The sequence below is a fragment of the Crotalus tigris genome, unplaced genomic scaffold (assembly GCF_016545835.1).
Source record: "Crotalus tigris isolate CLP2741 ecotype Arizona unplaced genomic scaffold, ASM1654583v1 scf7180000017973.899353, whole genome shotgun sequence".
Taxonomy (NCBI): Eukaryota; Metazoa; Chordata; class Lepidosauria; order Squamata; family Viperidae; genus Crotalus; species Crotalus tigris.
The window spans coordinates 302,049-325,568 of record NW_024096753.1 but is presented as its reverse complement, the minus strand read 5'-3'; the positions used below and the strand labels follow the sequence as shown (position 1 = coordinate 325,568).

The window sequence follows — 23,520 nt, the reverse complement described above, 5'->3', positions numbered from 1 at the left end:
TTTGGCCATTGCAGGGACCTTATTCTGCAGAGTTAGGGGGTGATAAATCCTGAAAGCTCAAAAGAAAGAGAAAAAGTGTGATTTCCCCCTCTGTGTTTTGCTTTTAATTTCAGCAACAGAAGCCAGAAATCGTGATTAATTAAATCCAAGGGGAGAAGGGAGGCCAGGGCAGGCAAAAGAACTCCTTGGAGGCAAAGTGAGCTGCTTCCCTCCCCTTCTTTCCTTTTTTCTATCCACATCTTCTCCTGTCCAACTACCTTGATTCTTAGCTAGACGGACACCCCCCATGCCCCCCCAAGCCCTCCTGTCCTGCACTATATTGTTCTTTCTCCGTTCTTAACCCCCCCCTTTCTTTTCTTTAAAGGGAGAAGGCAGGAGGGGGAGTCAGCAAGCAACATGCACCAGGTGGCTCTCAACTGCTGCCTGCCAAAAAAATGAAAATAAAAATCCTTCTCTAGAAAACAAGTTTTTTAAAAAAGGAGGAGGGCTCCCTAGAGGGGATTGGCTGAGCCTGGAAGACAGGGAAATTAGGAAGGCATGAGTCTCCCAGCCCTGCTGGTGGCCAGAACGGTTTGAGGAGCAATTAGCAGAAGGCGGCGGCTGCGGTGGCTCCTACAAAGAAGGAAGGAAGGGAAAGAGAGAGAGACAGACAGAGAGAGAGAGAGAGAGAGAGAGAGAGAGCGCTCAGGAGAGAGAAAAAGGGGGCAGATCTTGGGGAGTCGTTTTTCTCTGTGTGGGTCTCTTTCTCTCTCTCCCCCAGCAAGCGCTTGCTCTCCGCAACTTGCGAAAGGGTTTCAGATGTCCCAGCACCGCCGCTTGACCCCCCCTTCCCCCCCGCAAATAAAACTTGACCACCAGAGGCACGTCTCACCTCTCAGCTTTGTAATCTTTAGCATTTAAGATGCAGCCTCCAACCTGCCGGCAACCCAAGGAGAGAAAGGCGAGCAGACACGTCTGAAGCCTGGTTCGATCGTCCCTATTTCCTTAGAGAAATAGAGCGCGGCGTGTACAGATTGCATCTCGCTCTCGGGAGGATTCCAGAGAGGGAAGAAAAAGTGTACCGACAAAAAAAAGAAAAAAAGAAAAACCGGCAAAGGCGATGCCTATCCCGCTTAGTTTTCACTAAGAAGACCGGCGCTTGAGCGAAGATTTCTGGGGTGCAGAAGGTGCAGAAGCCAGCCGGGGGCGGGAGGTTGGGGAGGGGTGGACAGGGCGACTTCTCCACCCCCACTCCCACCCACCCCGGATTTGCTAACCCGTTTTATTTGGATTTTTAAACGATTCGATTAGAGAGCCATTCTTTGCCTCTGGTTGCTGACTCGCCTGTCATCTCTCCCTCCCTCTCTCTCTCTCCCTCTCTCTCTTTCAGAGCTTCGCCTGCCTCCCTGGGAAGATGGTGCAGAGACCCCCGAGGACCCAGCCCCGTTAGCCCCGGCCGTGGCGCGTGGGCTCGGCGTCCGGATCGTGGCCTCCGCCTCGAGGGGCGCGCGTGGTTTTCCCTGGGCTCCCGTCTCTCCCGCTCCCTAACCCCCCCCCACCCCCCCACCCGCGAACTTGCTATCCAGTCGGTGGGTCTTCGCTTCGCCGAGAGGGACCGTAAGGCAACCCGAGCCGCCTTCCCTGCGCGGCGAGCGGCGGAACCGCCAACCGCCCGCCGCCTCCCCCTCGAGGCGGAGAAGGGCCAAGTCTCCGCAGGGCAGACGTCAGGCGCCCCCCCCCCCGAGGCAGAGGGGAGGGGGAAGGCCGCCGTTTTTCGGAGAGCTGGCCCCCTGAGGCATGGATGTCGGCGCCCTCCCTTCAGGCCAGATCAGCGCGCCGGAGGCTCTGAGCGAGAGGGCTCCCCACCAGCTGTCCGCTCGCCTCGCCCGGGAGCTCGCCCTCCCAGCATGTTTCTTTCCATGAGGCCTCTCCCAGCGCCCAGAGCTTCAGTACAATGTGCAGATGGAGACTGATACAGGGTGCCTCCGCCTCTGCCCACCTGCCTTCCTCCTCTTCCTCCGCCTCGCCTTCCTCCTCCTCCGGGCGCGGCGGCTGCGGCTTCTTGCTGCTGCTCTGCCTGATGTCTTCGCTGACCGCCTCCAGCCATGAACACGGGCGCGGTATGCTGCTTCTCAAGGCCACCAACGCCTCGTCCCCCTCTTCTTCCTCCCCTTCCTCTTCCTCTTCCTCCTCCTCCTCGGCCTCTGCTGCCGCCAGCGCGGGGAGACACGTGCGGAGCTACGATCATCTCCGAGGAGACGTGCGCTGGAGGAAACTCTACTGCTTCAACAAGTTCTTCCTCCGGATTGAGAAGAACGGGAACGTGAGCGGCACCAAGAAGGACAATTGCCCCTACAGTAAGTGCTTTGCTCTCTGCCTTGACTCTCAGGTGGTCTTCTTCGACCGCCCGGTCTCAGGCACCCCGTAGCCCCCCTTCTTAGTTAAATGCAGTTATTAAGGTGACAACTTCGAGTCATTCGCGGGGACAGGGCGGTGAACTTCTGCCTGAAGTCCACTCCGAGGGACTCGGAGCTTTCTCTCTGGTCGGTGGGGCAGATCTGTTCTCGAAGGCGGCAGGATCCTGCTCTCCCCCCCCCCCCACGGCACCTGAAGGAGCCGCTTGAGGTAGAAGGGGGGAGGGGGTGGCAGGCCCTTTGCACATGCTCAGACCTCTACACCTTGTGCGTCTTCCTCGGGTATATTCAGTATTGTTTTGTCTGCTTGATTATGGACAAGTTGAAGTCTGGCGCATCTCGGTTGGTCCGAATAAAGGTCGTTGGTCCTGATAAGGGTGCTGGGTTCCCCCCCTCTCCTTGCTTATTTTTCCTTAGATCTAGACTTTTCCTCATCACTTTCGAGCTGACACCCTTAGATGTCGGATTTTTTTGAATCGTCTCAGTGGATTAACGGGCTGGAACGTGATGGTGGGGGAGGTAAATTGGGTTGTTGAACGGAAGGGAGCCGACAGATTATACTCCAAGTTAAATTTGACTAAACCTGGCCTACCCTAGCGCTTAGTTGCCCATCTCCGTCCTCTTGGAGTTTGCTACTTTCCTGGGCAGTTTTGATCACCTCGCTTGCTGCCTGGGGTTGCTGGAATGCACAATCTATTTTATATGACCTGGAAGGCGTCAGGTTTTAATTACTTGCAAATCATCATCACCACTATCATCGCTCCGTTCCTCCCTGCTTAGTGGGACCTAAGGTGGGGATGTGGCAGAGAGAGAAAGAGAGGGAGAGGGAGAGGGAGAGGGAGAGAGAGAGAGAGAGAGAGAGAGAGAGAGAGAGAGAGAGAGAGAGAGAGAGAGAGAGAGAGAGAGAGAGAGAGAGAGAGAGAGAGAGAGAGAGAGAGAGAGAGAGAGAGAGAGAGCCTTTCTTGTTGCCCCGTCTGGTACCTGCCCGCCAAGTGTGCTCCTGCCTAGTGGCTTCCCCGAGCCGGGAACAGACGGGAACGCCAGCTGCGAAACTGTGGAATGCCTCTTTCGCGAGAAACGTTGACCGCCTTTCCTTCCACAAATCACAAAGCAGAAGGAAGGTTGCCTGATCTTCAGTAGGTTAAACGTGCAGAGAGGCTGGAGGTTGGGCAACGCCGGCGCTGTTCTTCGAATAACCGAATCTTTTGGGACACTTAGGTGACCGGTTTTCGATTTAGAATAACCTCTTGAAGAAGAATGGAAGGTGGGGGTTCTTGGCGGTTTGTTGTTGTTTAAACAGCAGGTTTAAACGGTCCTTTAACTAGCTGGACAGCGCAGATCTTTTTTTTTTTTTTCTAGAGTGTTTAATTTTTTTAAAGGATATGCTTGGGAGAAAGGCGGCTTGGAGGCATTTGACATAAGTTTTTGCCTGGGTTAAAGGGGACATTGTTTATGTGTCATGGAGTTTTGTGCATTTGGTCAGGTTTTCTCCACTGCCCCTTGTCCGTGATTAAGGGTCTCAGGCTGCAACTCTGAGAGAACCCCTTTAAACATCTGACATTGTAAGGGACCTCATACACATCTCTTAATCAAATCTATTCAGATTTAAAGTTAAGTAGGACCTGTCTTGGCCCTGGAGAAACTTCCTTCCACTTGTCTGCACAATGTCAGCAGAAGCAACTGTTGTAAATCACAGCCTGTTTTGTTATACTTTTAAGTGACTCCATGCTGCTGAAATTAAATAAATAAATAGCATGTTGGGAAAGATAGCCTCTACTAGACAAATATTTGAATAAGCTTCTTTATTGCCTCTGGATGTTGGGAAGAGCAGCTGGTGTTTCCCCTTCTGATGCCTTGGATTTCTACTTATTCCTACCCAGATCCTGCCTTTTGTCAAGAATTTCCAGATGACAACCTTGGGGTTTTCCTTTTTTATCCTTCCAGTAACTCAGTGAGGTAAACTGGGGACATCAGCATATGGCAGGGCTGGCTTTAGTGTTGGCAGCTTCAGACAATTATCTTAGGCAGCACATTCGGAAAGAGCTAGCACCGTTGCCCTGGGATTGACACTATTGGGATGTCTCTTTTATTAGAGGACAAAATTGTGTGGCCTTCAAACTTTTCCTGCACCAGACGTGCTGGCTCAGGTCTCTTAGATGCCACTATTCAATCTCCAGTGTTAGATAGCACCTTTTAATTTTATTAAAAGCATATGCAAAAGATTGTTAACACAATACACTTGTTATCTGGTAAGACGCTTGGAACCTGTCTTACATGTCATTTGCATGAGTATAATGCAAGTGCAAGCTTCCCACACTTCTCACCTCAGTTTAAATCCTATATCAGTCTAGGATGAAGTGAGTTGCAGATGATGAAAGCTTTTCAATAAAGGTGTTAGTTGGAGAAGGTGCTACCAAAGTCCTCCTGATAATTTGCCATTGACTAACACAGCTCTGCTCCTACTCTGTTAAAATGAGTGGCCATCAGGAGTCTTCTGTACCCAGAAAGAGAAGGATGACAGATTACTTGGGCTGGCCCTGATGTCATATTTATTTCAGGATGGAAGCTCTTTCCCCACTTGCCAGCAACCTTGGCACAAACCTTCCTGGACAACATTTTCTTCTGCTATCTTCATCTCTTCCCTGGTCTGTGAATTCAATTGTTGTTGGAACTGTCACCAACTGTTACTACTTTACCTTTATGTATATCTCCACTCTTATAAAGACCTTGTCCAAAGGCTGCATCCAGGAGTATAAAATCTCATAGGCATTGTTACTTCTTACTTAGAAGGAAATCAAAGGACTGCATGGTTGGGAAACAGAGTAGAGACAGGATAGGAAGCAGTGATACAACAGCATAGTTTATGCTACAGTGGTGGACAGAACTTCAGCTCATCCATGAAGAAAGATCCTGAGATGCAAATGCTGTGTTTTCCCCTATTCCAAAGCTCTACAATAAATAGCTTTGTTTTTAAACTCCTTCCAATAGAATCACCTAAAGAAAGTACCATGGCTAAACTATTATTCTGTGCATCAATTCTACCTGGACAGAGCACATCAGTGTAACCCAGTGTTTCTCAACCTTGACAATTTTAAGGCATGTGGACTTTAATTCCCAGAATTCCACAGCCAGCAATGCTGGCTGTGGAATTCTGGGAGTTGAAGTCCACATGCCTTAAAATTGTCGAGGTTGAGAAACACTGGTGTAACCCAAACAAGAAGTGCAATGAAATGGAGACAGAATCCTTTTGATTGATTGCCTGATGATTTGCCATCAAATTGGTGTCAAGCTTTAGTGACAAGCTTTCTCCAAGATGAAAGCAGAATTTTCAAAACACAGGTTTGGAAAGGGCTATTCAAACCAGTAAGCCAATCACCCGCTCAGTTTAAGGATCCAAATTAAACACAGCACCAATAAGTGACTGTCTGATATTTATCTGAACATATCCAGTGAAGGAGACCATAATCACTTCTCTGGGAAACTGGTTCCACTGTCAAGTTATACTTACAGTTCGGAAGTTTTCATTCAATTAAAATTGGCTTCTGGAAACTCAGATCCATTGTTCCAGGTCCTGTATTCAAGAACATCAAGGTCGATGTTCTTTAGTGTAGCATTCTCTCAGGCCTTTGAAGAATACTATCACATCCCCACCTCAGTCTCCACTGTGGTTGCTCCATCACTGGAGGCTTTTAAGAAGAGATTGAACAGCCACTTGTCTGAAATGGTATAGGGCTGTGGTGGCGAACCTATGGCACGCTTGCCACAGATGGCACGCAGAGCCCTCTCTGTGGGCATGCACACCATTGCCCCAGTCCTAGACCTTCTACGGGGTTTTATAAAACCTTTTCGTTTTAAGCCTCCGCCGCCATGTGCAAAAAAAAAAAAAAGTTCAATCAATCAATCAATTTCAACTTCTTGCAGGAAAAAAAAAAGATCTTGCAAAGTTGAAATTGATTGATTGAACTTTTTAGTCCCACCCAGTCTGCCATCACCACCACAGCCACACCCACCCAGTGGGCCACACCCACCTGGCACAAGACGATACATAAGTGGGTTTTGGATTGCAGTTTGGGCACTTGATCTCTAAAAGGTTCGCCATCACTGGTATAGGGTCTCTTGCTTGAGCAGGGTTTGGCTTAGAAGACCTCCAAGGTCCCTTCCAACTCTGTTATTCTGTTCTGTTGCTCTTTTTATTTCAAAGCTAAATCTACCCAGCTGCTGGAATCCTATTCCATACTAACTTGAAACAACAGGCATGATGCAAATTTGAATGACATTTATTACTGGACCTAAGTATAATATTGTGTTGACTTGCTTAAAAGTACCTAATTTTTAATTTCTTTATGCTCTAAGGCAGTGGTTCTCAACCTGTGGGTCGGGACCCCATTTGGGGTCGAACGACCATTTCACGGGGGTCGCCAAACAACGCAGTCCGCCATTTTCCCCCCTTTTCCTTAGCTGTGCTACTCCCTTTTATTCTATTGGCTTTTGAAAGCCAATAGAATAGACTCTCTTGAATAGAGTCTAATTCTATTGGCTTTCAAAAGCCAGCAGGAATTGTCCAGGCTGTCTCTGCCCTGCTGAGCCCCCCAAAATTCCCATTCTGCAAACAGTGCTGCACCAGTTGAGTAGTCCTCAACTTACGACCGGTTGAGTAGTCCCCGACTTACGACCGGTTGGGAGTCGTGGCATTAAAAAGGTTGAGAACCACTGCTCTAAGGCTTTTATGCTCTACTGGAGATTCTGTGTCATCTACTATTGGCTTTAGTTATTTACCGTGGGTGTGAGGGAATACTCAGTTTTCTGAAGAGTTAGTCCAAAGCAGGGGTCTTCAAACTTGGCCCTTTTATGACTTGTGGACTTCAACTCCCAAGGGAAAGATATTTCATGATTCATAATAATAATAGAAAAAGCAACTAAAGTAACAATAATAATCACTTCCAACTGGATTAGTGCAATGGGTACTCCATGGGGCTGTCCTTGTAGTTTCATCCCGAAAGTACAACTGGCCAGTACACTGGCTTTCCTTCCAGATGCAGGTTATCAGTTTTAAAACTCTGCATGGCATTGGGTAGTACTGCCAATTCATGAGCAAATCTGCCCACTCTGCCAGGTTGAGTATGATAGTGCCTCATTTCAAATGTTGTCATCGAGTGGGACCTTGGAAGCAGATCTTCTCAGTAATAGTCCCTATTTATTTATTTATTTATTTATTTATGAGACTTATATACCACTTTAAGTGCAAGCACTCTCTAAGCGGTGTACACCAGTAAGCAATATATATATATATATATATATATATATATATATATATATATATATATATATATATTTACATTGCCCCCAACAATCTGGGTCCTCATTTTACCTCCCCCGGAAGGATGGAAGGCTGAGTCAACCTTGAGCTGGTGAGATTGAACCGCTGACCTGCTGAACACAGTCAGCTAAAGTGGCCTGCAGTACTGCACTCTAACTGCTGTGCAGCACCCTTCCCCTGGGATCCAACAGGCCACCACTCTTTGAGTCTTCCAGAAAGCATTAAAAGTGGTCTTGTCATCAAGTATTGACATAGATTGAGATTTAAACCCAGTAATAATGACTTTTTATGTATTGGGAAGTATTATTTTAGAAAACTGAGAGGTTATTTTAGGGGGGAGGTTGGTTTTTAGTGTATATTTTCATCATTGTCATATCAGTGGCTGTTTAGCATCCTGGCATATTCTTATGACTGATGAAGTTGCAAAATTCATGCAGTTGACTTTGGATTTGTGCTCAGTCTTGCACATGTTTTACTATGTATCAAATCAGCTGACACACAAACCAAATAATCAAATTTTAGTTATCTTTATTCATGTAGTCATCTTTTCTTGCAGGGGTTATGCTTATGAAAAGCACAAAACCTGAAGTACAGTATAACCTTTCTTTGTGACATGTAAGCTTTAAAGTAGAATTGCTGTTACTGTATATCTTCTATAAGATGCTTTAGGACAGGTAATCCTCAACTTATGATGGCAATTTTCTGGCAGTCCCAATTTTCTGTCACTAAGCCACTCAGTTATAAAGTGTAACTATATAAATCTTGAAAGGTGTTCAAGGGGATATGCAAGAGACATGGCATGATTTGAGAGGACAAGGGAGCCACAGCAAGGGTTGGTGAGGGTGCATGATTGGCTAGTGCAGGGCGAGCATCAAGGAGCTGGGAGAGACTTACCATAGCAACTTGCAACTTTCCCTGCCAGCTTCTGCACTGACTTTCTGGGAAAGTCATCAGGGAAGGTTGCAAATGGCAATTACGTGATCGCAGAGTGCTCCAACTGGTTGTAAGTGCAAATTAGATGCCAAGCACTAAGATTGCAATGTGACCAAGGGGTGCTGTGACAGCTATAACTCCAAGGACTAATCATAATAACCATTTGTTCAGTGCCTTCCTAGCTTCAGTTGCTACACAAATATTCATAGGCCAAAGACCACCTGTAGGCAAATACTGAACATTGTTATAGAAAAGCCCTTTTTTAGTTGCTTTCTCAAGACATTTCAAATTAAAGTTACTTCCATGTTCTTGCTCTAGGCAGCTAAATATATTGAGCTAATGCTACAGATTAATGTACTCAGGCATATTACCCAGAAGCGAGGTAATTTTGATGGCAAGAAACCATATGATCTGGTGTCTGTTTAAATTATATTTCCCTGTTGATCAATCAGTCTCAGGAACAACAGGCACAATGGCTGAAAAACAGATTGTCAGAAGTGCAGTGTGTGGTGATTAAGATGTGCAACCTGAATCTCTTCAAGTCCATATTCAACTACTGAACTCACTGGGTGACTTTGTATCAATGATTATATCAGTCTGCACCAGGGGTCTTCAAATTTGGCAACTTTAAGACTTGTGGACTTCAATTGCCACAATTCCTTAGCCAGCCATGCTGGCTGAGGAATTCTGGGAGTTGAAGTCCACAAGTCTTAAAGTTCCCAAGTTTGAAGACCCCTGGTCTGGACACTTCATAGAGTTCTGAGTCCTGTAGGTTAAGAGATTGTTAGTTTTAAAGGCAATGACTATATAAATGCTAATACAATTGAAGTTGGAAAGAGGGAATACTCAATCAGTGACAGATTAGTAGACATATTGTTTCTATTCAGTGTCTCAAAGGAAATTGGCCCAGTTCCATTGGGCTTCTACCACTCAGGCTTATGGCAATTGTGTTATTGGACCAAAGTTCTCACTGAGGGTGCTCTCTGAGCTTGGTTGTTTTCTTGCAGATGTTTTATTATCCAAATTAGGTAACATCATCAGGGTTAGTGTTCAGGGCTAGCATCAAGATGATCAGGACTAGCACTGATGATGTTACCTAGTTTGGTAATGAAACATCTGCAAGAAAACAACCAAACTCAGAGAGCACCCTCAGTGAGAACTGTGGTCCAACACATCTTGAAGGTATTCATTTCAACCCTGAGCTACAAATATTCTCCTTTAGTAGTACAGTTTTCATTACTTGCAGCCAGCATGATACAAGAGGGAGAAAGACTAGTTTACGCCTACAGAGAAAGGGAATAAAAGACTTAGGATTGATGGAAAATATAACCCAGCTTCAACAAGATTCATTTTCAAAACAGGTTTAATGTATAAATACTTTATATGAAGCCCCTAATAAAGGTTTACTTTGGCAGATGTTTTCCAACTTGATTACACAGAGCTTACATCAGCCTTTTTCCTACCTTTAGGATAATGGGAAAGTGGGATGAATTATGGTGGTTCTGTCAAAAGTCTGGGACAGCTTGCATAATTTAGCATTGCTGGAGTATATCTGTCACTTAAAATGTGTAGGATGGCTTGAGTTTTGTTTTATGTTCTTTACTGCTAAAGCTTTATCCTGAAACTTGACCACTTGGCTCTCCTTCTTACCTCAGTGGTGCAGCTGCAGAAGTCTTCCTGGGAAACTGCTCTTGAGAAATGAATTTCTAGGGAATAAAGCAGCTGTAAGGCTCTATCTTGAAGACTGCTAACATATGCAAAGTAAATAGTCAAGAATAAGTACTACATCTACTAAAGATTGCCTAGAAGGAGAGGGAGAAGGAGAAGGAGGAGAGGAAGGAGGAGGAACATAGATATCCAGATTCTGGGAAGTTTTCAGTATGTTTCTACTCATGCTTATTCTGAAATAAACTTACTGGCTGTACTTTCAAATCAATATATATATAAAGATCCATTGGGATTATATCCTGATCTTTCAGGTGAGAAGTACTGCAAAGGGCTTAGTAGCCCTCTCTTTGCAACATCCTTTGCCCCTGTAGCCCCTTCTAACTGCTATTGTAAGTTAATTACCAACTTGGACTCAACACAATTATTAAAGACTGCAATTTTTTGATTAACAAAAATGCTCAAGAAAAGATATTAATATAGAATATATGTAAGCGAAAAGAAGAACGGTTGCAAGATTTGTGTTTGGCTAGGCTAGAGCAAAGAAGGACTAGGCAAGACATGATAGTAATATTCCAGTATTTGAGAGGTTGCTACAAAGAGAAAGGGGACAATTTATTTTCCAAAGAACCAGAATGCAAGAAACAATGGATGGAATCCAATCAAGGAGAAAAGCAACATGGAATTAAAGAGAAACTTCCTAACAGTGAGGACAATTAACCAGTGGAGCAGCTTGCTGTCAGTTGTGGGTGCTTCATCACTGGAGGTTTTTAAGAAGAGACTGAACAGTCACTTGTCTGAAATGCTATACCACAGGGGTGTCAAACTAGCGGGCCGTGGGCCAGATGTGTAGTGCAGACTACACCCACCCCAGCTCCACAAAGGCAGAAAACCTTGCAATACGTCACGATATATCATGTGACATGATCGAATTTGACACCCATGGTATAGGATCTCCTGCTTGAGCAGGGGGCTGGACTAAAAGACTTCCAAGATCCCTTCCAGCTCTATTCTGATTCTTAACAGCTACAGTACCATATTGGGGGAGAGCAATTTGGAACAGAGAAGCATAAAGAGTGAAGTGCCTAATCTTTTTCTTCTCCTCTCTTTTTCTGTGACATATAAGCCAAATGTTTAGTGATTCAAATAATTCCTTCCTGATGTTTTCTGCATCAGCAGTAGATGATAGATAGATAGATAGATAGATAGATAGATAGGTAGATAGATAGATAGATAGATAGATAGATAGATAGATAGATTTAATTTAGTCATATTTAATTTATATTTTAATTTGTTTAAATTGAGTCCAAATTTGTGAGCTTAAATTCATCACATCTGAAAGCAACTTATTAGCCAGAGGTATGATGGTTATAGTTCACAGCTTATTCTGAAATAAACTTACTGGCTATAGTTATAGTTCAGAGCTTTTCCATGTTTTTTTCCAGAATACCTTCCTTCCTTCCTTCCTTCCTTCCTTTCTTTCTTTCTTTCTTTCTTTCTTTCTTTCTTTCTTTCTTTCTTTCTTTCTCCTTCAACTTCTTCGTTGAAGTACCTCTTGCTGTTGTTCCATAACATATGCATTTCCAGAGAATTTGGATAATATTCTCTGAGCTGAAATGTGGTTGGCTAGTTTGTAGCATAGCACAACGGGTGAACCTAGCCAATGTAATGATGTTTCAATGTGTTGAAAAAACCCAGACAATTTGATTATGATCTTTTATAGCATGTTGTTTTACATTCTGCCTTTACTACTGCTCCAAACAGATACTTCCCTGTTGCTGTACAATTTAGGAAAATCAGTAATAAAGATATATTTCAAATTCTTGGCCATGCTGATTTCACTGAAAAATTTAATAACTTTTTTAACACAGTTGAGATCACCACTATGAAAAAAACAATAAAATTTCATAGAATCCCCAGCGTCTGGGTTGAAATCCTTCAAATAATGCTTTACAGATAAGATGTGTATATTGAAGATGTGTCTGTTTAGAATCTGGTTGTGAGACATTTTCTCTTGATTCTTTGCTTTCCTTATTGGAGTGTTTCACAACCTTGGTGGCTTGAAGCTGTGGCTTGAATTCTGGGAATTGAAGTCCACACAGCTTCAAGCTGTTAAGGTTGAGAAACGTTGCCTTATTGTATTATCTTTAAGAAATTTTTGAAGACAACTGTAATTAGCAAGGCTGATTTTGATTGATTGTATTAGATACTGGTTCTTGGGGATTTAAAGAATTGAATTACAAATTGATCCGTTAATTTGCTTGCTTAAAACGCTGATGTAAAAAGCCCAATTAGTTTTCTATACCAGAGTTAATGTTCTATTCCTTGGGCTCACTGCCAGTATTATACACTTCAATGACCCAGAAGTATATCACTTAGAGTTGGCTAAGTTAATACTGTCCGATGGATACCTTTAAATGTAACCTAAGAGCAATAAAAGCACTATTTAACTCAACATCTCTTCAAAACAGCACCTTATTATTGCAGTACGCCTTCAGATTAAATGATTTATATTCAGTCATGTTTAATCATATTTAAAGGCAACCTGATGGTTTGGATGATGGCTAATTCTTATTTAAGGAACATCCACTGAAATCAAGAGAATAAGTTACTGATGGTGAAAGAGTCACTGGCTTCTATAAGTGTCTATTAAAACTAAATCTGGACACTACCCATCAACTTAGAAATAGATCTTAGAATTTAGTTTTCTCGATATTGAAGCTGTAAGCTTTTTGTTATACCAAATGCTTTCTCGTTTAAGTCTGGATTGTTCCTAGATTTATAATCAGCAACTTTTGCCTGTGAATATTTGGGATTTATGAATGCAGAAAGGATTGCACTCTATACTATTTACATGACATTCCTGTTACTTTTTATTACATTCCCATAGGATAGATTCTGCACATACATCACTAGAATTATTATATATCTTTTAAAATATTCAATTGTAAGGAGCCTTTGTCTTCATAAATTTGATTTATAGCCACCTGCTAAAGATGGCTATGAAAACATTTGGTAAAAATTACCTTGACAGCCTAAGAAGAATATGACACAACAGCCAAAGAAGCTCAGTTGTCCTACAGTATTTCAACAGATTTAAGCTTATGACCCCTTACATGTATTATAAATTCATCTTTGATGAGAATTTGATCCAACTAAGGAATTTCAAAATATATGCTTGGTCTAGAGAAAACCAGCAATTTTCCATACATTTTTTCAAAAGTTAGTACCTTTCAATGATGTGGAACTTTGTCCTATGGTAGAAGTTGCATAGATGTAGAGATGCTATTTAAGAGTTGTCCCTTTGCACGGTTTAACTTAAGGTTGAATCCTTTGGTCTCCTTTCAATTTTGTGGCTGATTTTGCAAAATATGGATTTGACCAGGACTACTCTATTTGACTATCCAAAGAAGATTGGCTATCTCAAACATATTGATTACTTAAACCTAATAATGATCTTCATAACTCATTAGTTCATGAACCAGATCAACTATGTGGTGCAATGGTTAGAATACAGTATTTCAGGCTAAGTCTGCCCATTGCCAGGAGTTCAATCCTGATGGGCTCAAGGTTGACTCAGCCTTCCATCCTTCTGAGGTCCCAGATTGTTGGGGGCAATATGATGACTCTGTAAACTACTTAGTGAGGGCGGTAAAGCACTGTGAAGCAGTATAAGGGCTATTGCTATTATTAAAACAACTATGCCCTTTACTGAACTTCAAATACAAATGTTTCTTTCTAGCTTTAAGTCACCTGATTAGATGTAAATATTGATGATTGAGAAATGTAGGGTCCATACATGTATGAGCCTGCCCTAATATGCTCTTTAAGCTTACAAATAAATATTTTATACCAGTAATATAAAATAACCTTTGGGTATTCCTTACGTTTATTTGCTGGGAACTGTCTATAAGTAGTAATACCTTTGAAGCAATCAATTTAATGAATTGCTCGCAGCTGCTACCTAGAAATACGAGAATTAACATTGGGTTAGATTTCATGGAGTTCAAATAAATGCTTCAATCAATACTGCATTTGTTAAAGGTGTCATTTGATACAGTCTGTTGATATCCTTGTTGATCTATCTATTCTCCTTTGCTGCATTTTTACATTGTTTTATTGATACAGCATTTATGTCAAATGCTGAAAACTGCAGGTTTTTTGTGATAAGCTGTATACAAAAATATTACCCACAATAACTAAATTACCCCAAATAATGAAGACATGGTGAGAAACATAAATGATTCTACGGTCTCAGTCTATACCTAGTATTAATCTCCACACTTCTGCATGCCTAGATAGGGACATGATCTGTATTGTTTACCCAAAAATTTGATGCATAGGTCTCAACTCTCAGTAATTTGATTCCTATTTAGTGGCAAAAATATTGTCCACTTTTCTATTCTCTGTTCAAAGTTACAGCTAACCTTGTATGACTGATTTTTTAATCTGATAAGGTCAGAATGGTTGTTACCAGAGCATGTATATTTGTAGTTACTCTGCAATTATTTGTGCATTTCATTTCTATTTAAGTCTACCCCAAGTCTTTTTTGAAGAACTCTACTCCATATTACATGAAATTTGAAGAATAGGTGGATAGAGAATATAAACAATTTCTGATAAATCAAATCCTTCTCCTATGATTGGATTGCTTAGTTAATTCCACATGGTCCTGATTTTTACTGAGATGTGATTGAGGAAATGTGGGAACATTTATAATGTGACATGTGTCACATATTTAAAGAATGCCTTTATGGACACTTTTTCCTTTTCAGTTGGGTCATCAGCATTCTTACTTTGAACATTCTGTTCTAATTGTAGCTATAAATCACTGAAGATACAGAATAGTCTCCCTTGTAAGGTGGAAAACTGGACATCGCCTTTTGCTGCTCTGGACATATGCTGCAAATTCTGTTATTGCCTGCTAAGAGACATGGTGTCAGAAAGAAAGCATTGCCTTTTCTTTATTTGGTCATAATTCAGAAATTATCTTTGTCATTCATGGTCTTGTAATAAATGAATAGAGGCAGAGCTGTATGTAAAGACCCTGGTGCAGTAACAGCTTTATGTGCACAAGTTGATTAAATTAGACAGAAGGGAAATAAGATGTACATTCAGGTAGCATTTCAAGAAAACCTATATGGAAGAGAGTTAACAGCCACAAATAATGGTTTCCCTCATGCATTTGTAGGTCATGACCCATTCATCCAACAAATGCTTGCAAAGAATTCCCCTTAGGTAGTTGATTTCTGATGTTCTCCTTTTGTGTCCTGTACCCACAGATTTCTGCTTCTTATCTGGATGGGGAAGGGAAGGTCTGGAAACATTCCAAATTAGGAAAGAGGGGGAGGATTTTATTTTTTCAGCATCCAACATGGAAAAAGATGAAGAGGAGAGAGGAAGAGAAGGTTGTACAGAGAAAGTAAAATTAGGTTGATTCTACTTTAAGAATTTTTTTTTTTTGAAGGATTGCTTATCCAGCCAAATAATTTTCTCTGGCTTTTTCAAAACTAATGTAACAAAAATATCATTAGGGGTTTTACTTTCCTGAATTGATAATATTTTCTATATTTATTATTTTCTTATTCACAAGTGCCACAAAGTGATGGATTTAGATCTGTCAGAATGCAGCATCTTAGATCAGGCATGTCAAACTCGCGACGTGACATTGCGCGACGTATCGGAGCTTTTTCTCCATTGCCGACAATGGAGTGGGCACGGTTTTGGGATGACGCGTCCAGCCCATGGGCCGGCAGTTTGACACCCCTGTCTTAGATCATTTAGAGCAGTGGTTCTCAACCTGTGGGTCGGGACCCCATTTGGGGTCGAACAACCATTTCACGGGGGTCGCCAAACAACGCAGGGCCATTTTTTCCCCCTTTTCCTTAGCTGTGCTACTCCCTTTTATTCTATTGGCTTTTGAAAGCCAATAGAATAGACTCTCTTGAATAGAGTCTAATTCTATTGGCTTTCAAAAGCCAATAGGAATTGTCCAGGCTGTCTCTGCCCTGCTGAGCCTGCCAAAAGTCCCATTCTGCAAACGGTGCTGCAAGTTGTCTGCAGGCGAGCTGTCTGGAAGTTTCCACCCCTCCCTGCTGAGCAACTACTAAAACTGTAAGTAAAAGAGTGCCAGGGGTGGGAGGTGGGAGGCCGGCGGGCACAGGGAGGGTTGCTGGCACGCGTGGGGCCCGGCGGGTGCCTTACCTCCCTTGGGCTGGGCCAGCTGGTGGCCCAGCCGGTGGTTGGCCAGTGCAGGGGGCGGCACCACGCATGCGTGGCACTCCCGGGCAGGGAAAGTCCTCGACTTACGACCGGTTGGGTAGTCCTCGACTTAAGACCGGTTGGGTAGTCCTTGACTTATGACCGGTTGGGGGTCACGGCATTAAAAAGGTTGAGAACCACTGATTTAGAGTGTATCTTTTCATAGTAACACTAAATATTATAATTTCTTACTTACTAAATTAGATGAACAGAGCGACTTTATGTAATGCTATAGAAGTGAACATCAAAGTCTCCATCCCTGTAGTTACAGAAGTATAGCTTTGGTCACAATATCATTGAGGTTCTACAGATAATCCTCAATTTATGATCACAGATGAGACCAGAATTTCTGTCACTAAGTGATGTGATGAGTTGCACCCAAGTTTACAATCTTTTTTGCCATGGTTTGCCATGGTTAAGTGAATCACATGGTTGTTAAATGAATCCAGCTTCCCCCACTGATTGGAAGGTTGCAGATAGCAATCACATGACCCCAGGACATTGCAACCATCATAAATACATGAAGGTTGCCAAGACCCCAAATTTGGATCACATGATGTAAGTCAAGGACTATGTATTTCAGGGGTTTTCAAACATATTCAAGCCCTAGAACCTAGTAGTTTTTTTAAAAAAAAAATCCTAGGACCTCTGATCAAGATGAAAAATTTTACTGATCAAAAATTGGCTGCATTGCAGTAAACTATTTTTAATTTCCCTTTAGTGTCTCATGTAACCATCAGACTCTGCTCTATTTGAAGGAGCTTTAAAAGAATGTTTATATGTGACTAGTTATTCGAGAGTGTGTCTACAGAGAAGGAAGTGAAAATGTCTTCAAATGCCCATAGGACTTGAAAATATAACATTTTAACTGACATCTTGATATAATTTTTTAAATAGGCATTTGTTCATACTAGCATATAGTGCAAGTAATACATGGATGGAATGTAGATTTTATTGGGAAGGTCAAGTGATTAATTAATTAACCCTCAGCTTAATTTCAAAAACCCTGTAGCAATCTTTTCAGATGAGTGCCAGGTGGACAACTGTTCTTGAAATTTATTTCTATTTTTCTTTTGATGAAAAATAATTTCCTTTCAAGAGAGTGGAGAACGTTAGATAGATTCTTACGATGTGGCATTCTTGCATTTATTTTATTGTAGCATAGATGTCCAGCTGAGAATGTCTACACTTTCATTATATAAACATTTCTGTAGCAGACTCCCTTGCTTCTCACACTTCTATTAAAATCCCAAGGAAATTTCTTATCTGGCTTTTTTCTAGTAGTGACACTATTGTGACCACCAAGGGGTCATGCTCTCTAGTAACAGTGAAAATGTTTACTTTCCCTAGAGAAATTCAGTGAAATTTTCCACCCAATTTCTTTGCCCATAAACCAGTGAATAATTTTGAAATATTGTTCATATCCAACTGTAGTTCAGATTTTTAGCAAGAGCAATTTATCCAACCAACAAAAAGCAGTGTACATGTAGCATTATCCAATAGCATTCCCAAGGGGTGGATCAATGTTCAAAATAGGCAAGATGGCAACCATACTCTGATTCAGGACCTTCCCTTTTTTGTAAGCGCTTCAAGATAAACAATGCTGCAACTATCATTTTGCTTCCTCCATCTGAGAGCCAATTGGCAATGTGAAAAAGAGAGTTGAATGAAAGAAAAGATAGAGGAAAAAAGGAGAGGGACAGGGAGAGAGAAAGGGAGACGGAGAGGCAGAGGGAGGGAGGGAGGGAGGGAGGGAGGGAGGGAGGGAGAGAGAGAGAGAGAGAGAGAGAGAGAGAGAGAGAGAGAGAGAGAGAGAGAGAGAGAGAGAGAGAGCTGCACTTTTTTCTATCCTTTTCATTACCGGCCAAGTGCCTTCAAGGGAATGTAGCCTCCAGACATAAATAGTCCCCCCACACACACACACTTATTTTAAATGGATTAGGAACTTGGTCTTAGCTTTTTAAATGAAATATAATTTGATAAGTGTGTATTGTACTGTGTATAAAATGGGAATTCCCATAATGTCTGCATTTTATTCTCCAGTGGTGTCCGCAACAGAGGAAAAAGGTTCTGTTTATTGACCCCAATACACAGCAGATTTCCAGAAATTTTACACCTCTAAGCCTAATATGTACGTGTCTCAGAGTCTTGGATTCAGGCCAAGGCTGAATGCATTCAACAACTATGTTTGCTTTGCAAGCATATATTAGTAGAAAATAGCAGCCTCCTGTCTAGTCAATTAGACATTTCTATCTTTCTTCTTCTGTCATTTCTCTTTCCATTCTTCAGCATGATTGTCCATTCTATCCCAACCTATTACTCCATTTCATGAGATCATACAAATGCCCTTTGCATGACTTTGTTCCAATCATATGCCCATTAACATGGGAGTAGATCCCCCTGAAATTAATCTGAGATACACCTGAGTAAATAATGCATTGAGTTAAACTGTTCATTTGTCAGGTTTTATTTTGCACTCATCAACTGCTATCTAGACTATAACTGGGAAAAGCAGCACTTTATAAAATAATCTAATTCAAAAACTGCTTAAATACAGGTAGATTATTGCAGTTACATGCCCTAGCTGGAAATCATGTAAACTACTGCTGCTACCAGTGGCATACATGTAGTCCTTGACTTACAACCATTTGTTTAGTGACCTTGGAAGTTACAATGGCACTGAGAAAAAGTGGCTTATGACCAGTTTTCACACTTAAAACCAACATTCGAAAGCTAAGCAACTAGCTCACGTGTATGATGGTTGCACTGTCTCAGGATCACATGATCATCTTTTGCTACCTTCTGTCTATCAGGTCAATGGGGAAGCCAGATTCACTTTACAATTGTGTTACTAACTAATCAAGAGTGATTCACTTAACCATGGCAAGACAGATCATAAAATGGGGAAAAATTCACTTAATAACTATCTTGTTTCGTGACATAAAGTTTTGGCTCAATTGTGGTTGTAGGTCAAGGACTACCTGTACTTTAGCATATCTTATGTTAAAATTTTAGTGCATAGTTCTTACTAGGTTTTTGAGAAGTCATTGGACATATTTAGCTGCTGCTGATTTTACAGGTCACATGTACACGTTTCTAGCACATGTGAACACATGGAAATAGATCAAATTATTCTAATGGGAATTGAAATATGGTAAATTCACTGGCTGATATTGGACAGTTTTTATTATATACTGACAATGTTTGTGTGTGCTGATGTAAAAATGCTACATATTTGCAAAAGACATCTAAGTGGTAGATAGATAGGATTTTCCCAATACCATTGTGCCATGCTTGTGTTGCAAAGGAGGAAATAAACTGGGAATAATTCATGGAACAATGATCTGGCATATAGCCAGGAAGTGATTAGCAGCCATGAACTGTTCTGGTAGTGGCTGATAAGCCACCTTTAGTGGTGGAAGTGTGGAAGGTGTTTTCATATTTTCTCTCAGGCATTCTCATGATAGCTGCTAAGCCTGCTTAATGTTGAGACCAGGTTATATTTCCCAGCTGCAGAATCTAGATTTTAAGATTTTTACGAAACTTTGGTTTTTTGCTTTGACAATGTTTCAGGCAAATCATTCCTTTGAAGCTGCTTACTAAAGCAGCACATACTGCCTTGTAAAAGCAAAGTGGCCATATTGCTTCATTTCAGGCCTTGACTAAAATGCTTCTCACAATGCATAGGAGCTTCTATCGGCGGTTGGAACTGCTAGCAAAGGCCTGAGTTCAATACAGAGAACCTAGACAAGGCAAGTTTTATCACTTTTGTGGAATGATGGGTCTTCTCAGGGCAAAGCATAACTGCCTTGCACAAGTCTAGTGGATATATAGAGACAACATAGATACATATAGTTATGTAGCTATATACTTCATCCATAATGCAGGATGTAATTATTATAGCATCTCTAATTTATGCTTTTAAATTCTAACAAAACAGACTCTTCACGGTGTAAAGAATAGAATAGAATAGAATAGAATAGCTTTATTTGCCCAATAAATAAAGGAATTTGTCTCCAATTCAGAAGCACTCAGTATACTTGCAAAACAACAGAGATAATAATATACTAAAAGTGTACAACCAGTAATAGGGGGAAATAAGAGATAATAAAAGGATAAATAATACTACAGCCATAGTATATGGATTTTACATGAATAGATTCCAACACCACTCCATGATAGCTGCTAATTCTGAAATTCTAATTCTTGTGAGATGCCACTGCATTTTAACTGTTATTAACCTATTGCACAGAAATAGAATCAAGTCAGAACGTCTTTCTCTTACTCAAAGTGGCTGGATAGCACTGAAGTTCTTTTTGGGTATGAAGCACTAATGAGGAGCACTTTTTCAAAAAGAAAGTTTTGCTCAGGAGCCCAGTCCAGTGCAATATTCACTGGATTTTGATCATGAGAAGAAGACATAATTATGGGCAAAGTAAGAGCTGCTAGTAGATGTTTTTGGTGACAGTAACACTACAATTGGTAAGTCTAGTTGCTACAGTGCTTATTTTAATTTAATTTATGTGATAAGTAGAAACTGATTATGAACAGAAACCAGTAAATTAGCACATGGAAAAGCAAGAATTGTGGGTGTTTCTTTCTTCCCCCGTTCCATTGGTATTTCCAATAGCTGTGGACTATGCTTGACATTTTAGGGCTAAGAATAAACTGATGAAGCTAAGTGGCAGAGTGCTTCATATACATGGTGGTGGCCATGTATACAAGTTTTTGAAGAGGGTGTGTGGGGAATCTTTAATTTTCCACAACTGTACAAGTTTTGTTCTATACATTACTTGGAAATCATAATAACATATTTTGACAATGATGGTCAGAGGCTGCAAAATTAAAAAAAAATACAAAAGAGGAGCAGTTACAAGAAGTTACCAGCCTCAGTTCTCTCCAAATCCTGTGTAGTATTTGCTGCTGATACCAAGGAGAAGGCTGGCAGTTCAGACACATTTTTGGCCAGCAAGCCAAAAATACAACCAAGGCCCAGTTTGATGCTAGGCATGGTCTCCTATTAGCATTTCAAATTTAGAGATACATTTTAACAAGTATGAAATGACAAAGAACACTGTATGAAAAACTGTATAGATGAGATAAAAGCAAGGATAGTTTACAAAGATAGAACAGTACGGGGAGATACACGGAAGGGTATTGATGTAAACTAGATTTAATTAAATTTCCCTTCCTTTTTTCTTATCTCCTACCTTTGATTTCTTCTCTTACTATTTCTCAATCTTCGCTGCTTTGCATGACATTGCTTCTCACAAAGAGGTAATACATGCTGGGCTAACTATGCAGTTTATGAATGTGCCCAATTTCCCAATGCTGATGGAAAAGTATATTGCTTAATTTTTCCTGTTTAGATGAGTAAATCCACAAATTCTTTCTAATAGTATTCTACAAGTACAACTAGTGCTTTGGAACAAATTGTACCTATTGGTACATAAAAACTACAAGCATCCCAGACAACTATCATTAACGCAATAAGGAAAAATGGATTCTTGGGACAACTGATATTTAAAAGATTGTGTGGAGTGTATGTATACATTCCGAAAATGAAGCAGTCAACATTTCCCAGTGGGAAATATTGATCAAGCAGATCTATCTGTAGAATTTATGCTATGTCTACAAATAGCATCACAGGCAAGAACCCCTATTTTATTGTTCCTTAAAATGCTTTCTGTGTTTCTGGAGTTTATTATCCAAGGTGACAAACATATTAATATTCCTTCCTTCTCCTATTTTCCTCACCAAAACCACTCTGTGAGACAGAGTGACTGACCCAAGTCGCTCAGCTGGATTTCATGTCTAATTGGCATATTCTTGGTCACAACTTATTCTTGCTGTCAACTACTTGACAGTTCATGGAATGCTAAATAAAAATATTAGTCAATGTGTATTAGGGAATGTGCATTTGGTCTCTGCAAAATAGCTAGAGATAATTCTTGGATTCAAATGTATATACATTAAGACACCTTTTCAATGCCAGCTTGACTCATTCATATTGTTGTTGGTGTTAAATGTATATTAAACATATATAGTGTTAAGTGTATATTTAAGTGCATAAAGAACTATGTAATTCATAATATTTGAAAATAAGGAAAACCAGAATGTGTTTTACACTGTAAACTGTAAGTGACTCCAAATAACAGGGAGTCATTTTACTGGACTTTAATTAAAGAAAAAAACCCACACCAAAATAAATAAATAAATAATTCAACAAGTTAAAAATTTGCTTCAGACTTTCGGTAATTAAACTCATATATTTGAAACACTGAGACGAAATACTATATCTTTTCATTAATATCAGAAGGTTACATCTAGTTCTTTGTGTTTATTCTGAATTGTGTTGCATTAAAAAAAAAGGCAAGTTAAAAGAGAAAACTACAGTTTATCCTGCCAAGCACAGAAGCCTGTAAGATGCCAAAGTAACTATGTTTGACATAGTCCTATCCAGTTCTGGAACTAGGTAATGAAATTCTAGCATTGCCTGGTTGGGATTGCTTGAAAACTGGGCATCCTACAGCCTCAAATGTTTCTTTAGATTGTTTATTATGGGAAGGTACATTGCCTGAACGTTTACTATACAACCTCATTTTACAACAATTTAAATCCAAGACAAGAATGATATTCAAGATATTGTGGATAGGTTGTAACTTGGGTATTGTAGACAGTATACAATCTTTAGGTAAGACCTAAATATTAATATATTTAGCATACTATAAGCTAGGGATCACCATAAGAAAGGCTGAGCGCAAAAGAATTGAGGCCTTTGAACTATGGTGCTGGAGAAGACTCCTGCGAGTCCCTTGGACTGCAAGGCGTTCAAACCGGTCAGTCCTAGAAGAGATCAACCCCGACTGCTCTTTAGAAGGCCAGATCCTGAAGTTGAAACTCAAGTACTTTGGCCACCTAATGAGAAGGAAGGATTCACTGGAGAAGAGC

The 23,520-nt window shown here is 41.0% G+C and overlaps 1 protein-coding gene across 1 annotated transcript in view; it reads left to right on the top strand.

Moving 5' to 3' along the window:
* The first annotated feature begins 469 nt into the window (after window positions 1-469).
* The window catches only part of FGF10 (fibroblast growth factor 10), a 104,333-nt gene continuing 81,282 nt past the window's right edge, over window positions 470-23,520 (top strand). The window contains exons 1-2 of the mRNA XM_039345683.1: window positions 470-1,166; window positions 1,370-2,336. Of these exons, the coding sequence (XP_039201617.1) occupies window positions 1,934-2,336 (403 nt within the window). The 5' untranslated portion in view covers window positions 470-1,166; window positions 1,370-1,933. The remainder of the gene's footprint in view (window positions 1,167-1,369; window positions 2,337-23,520) is intronic.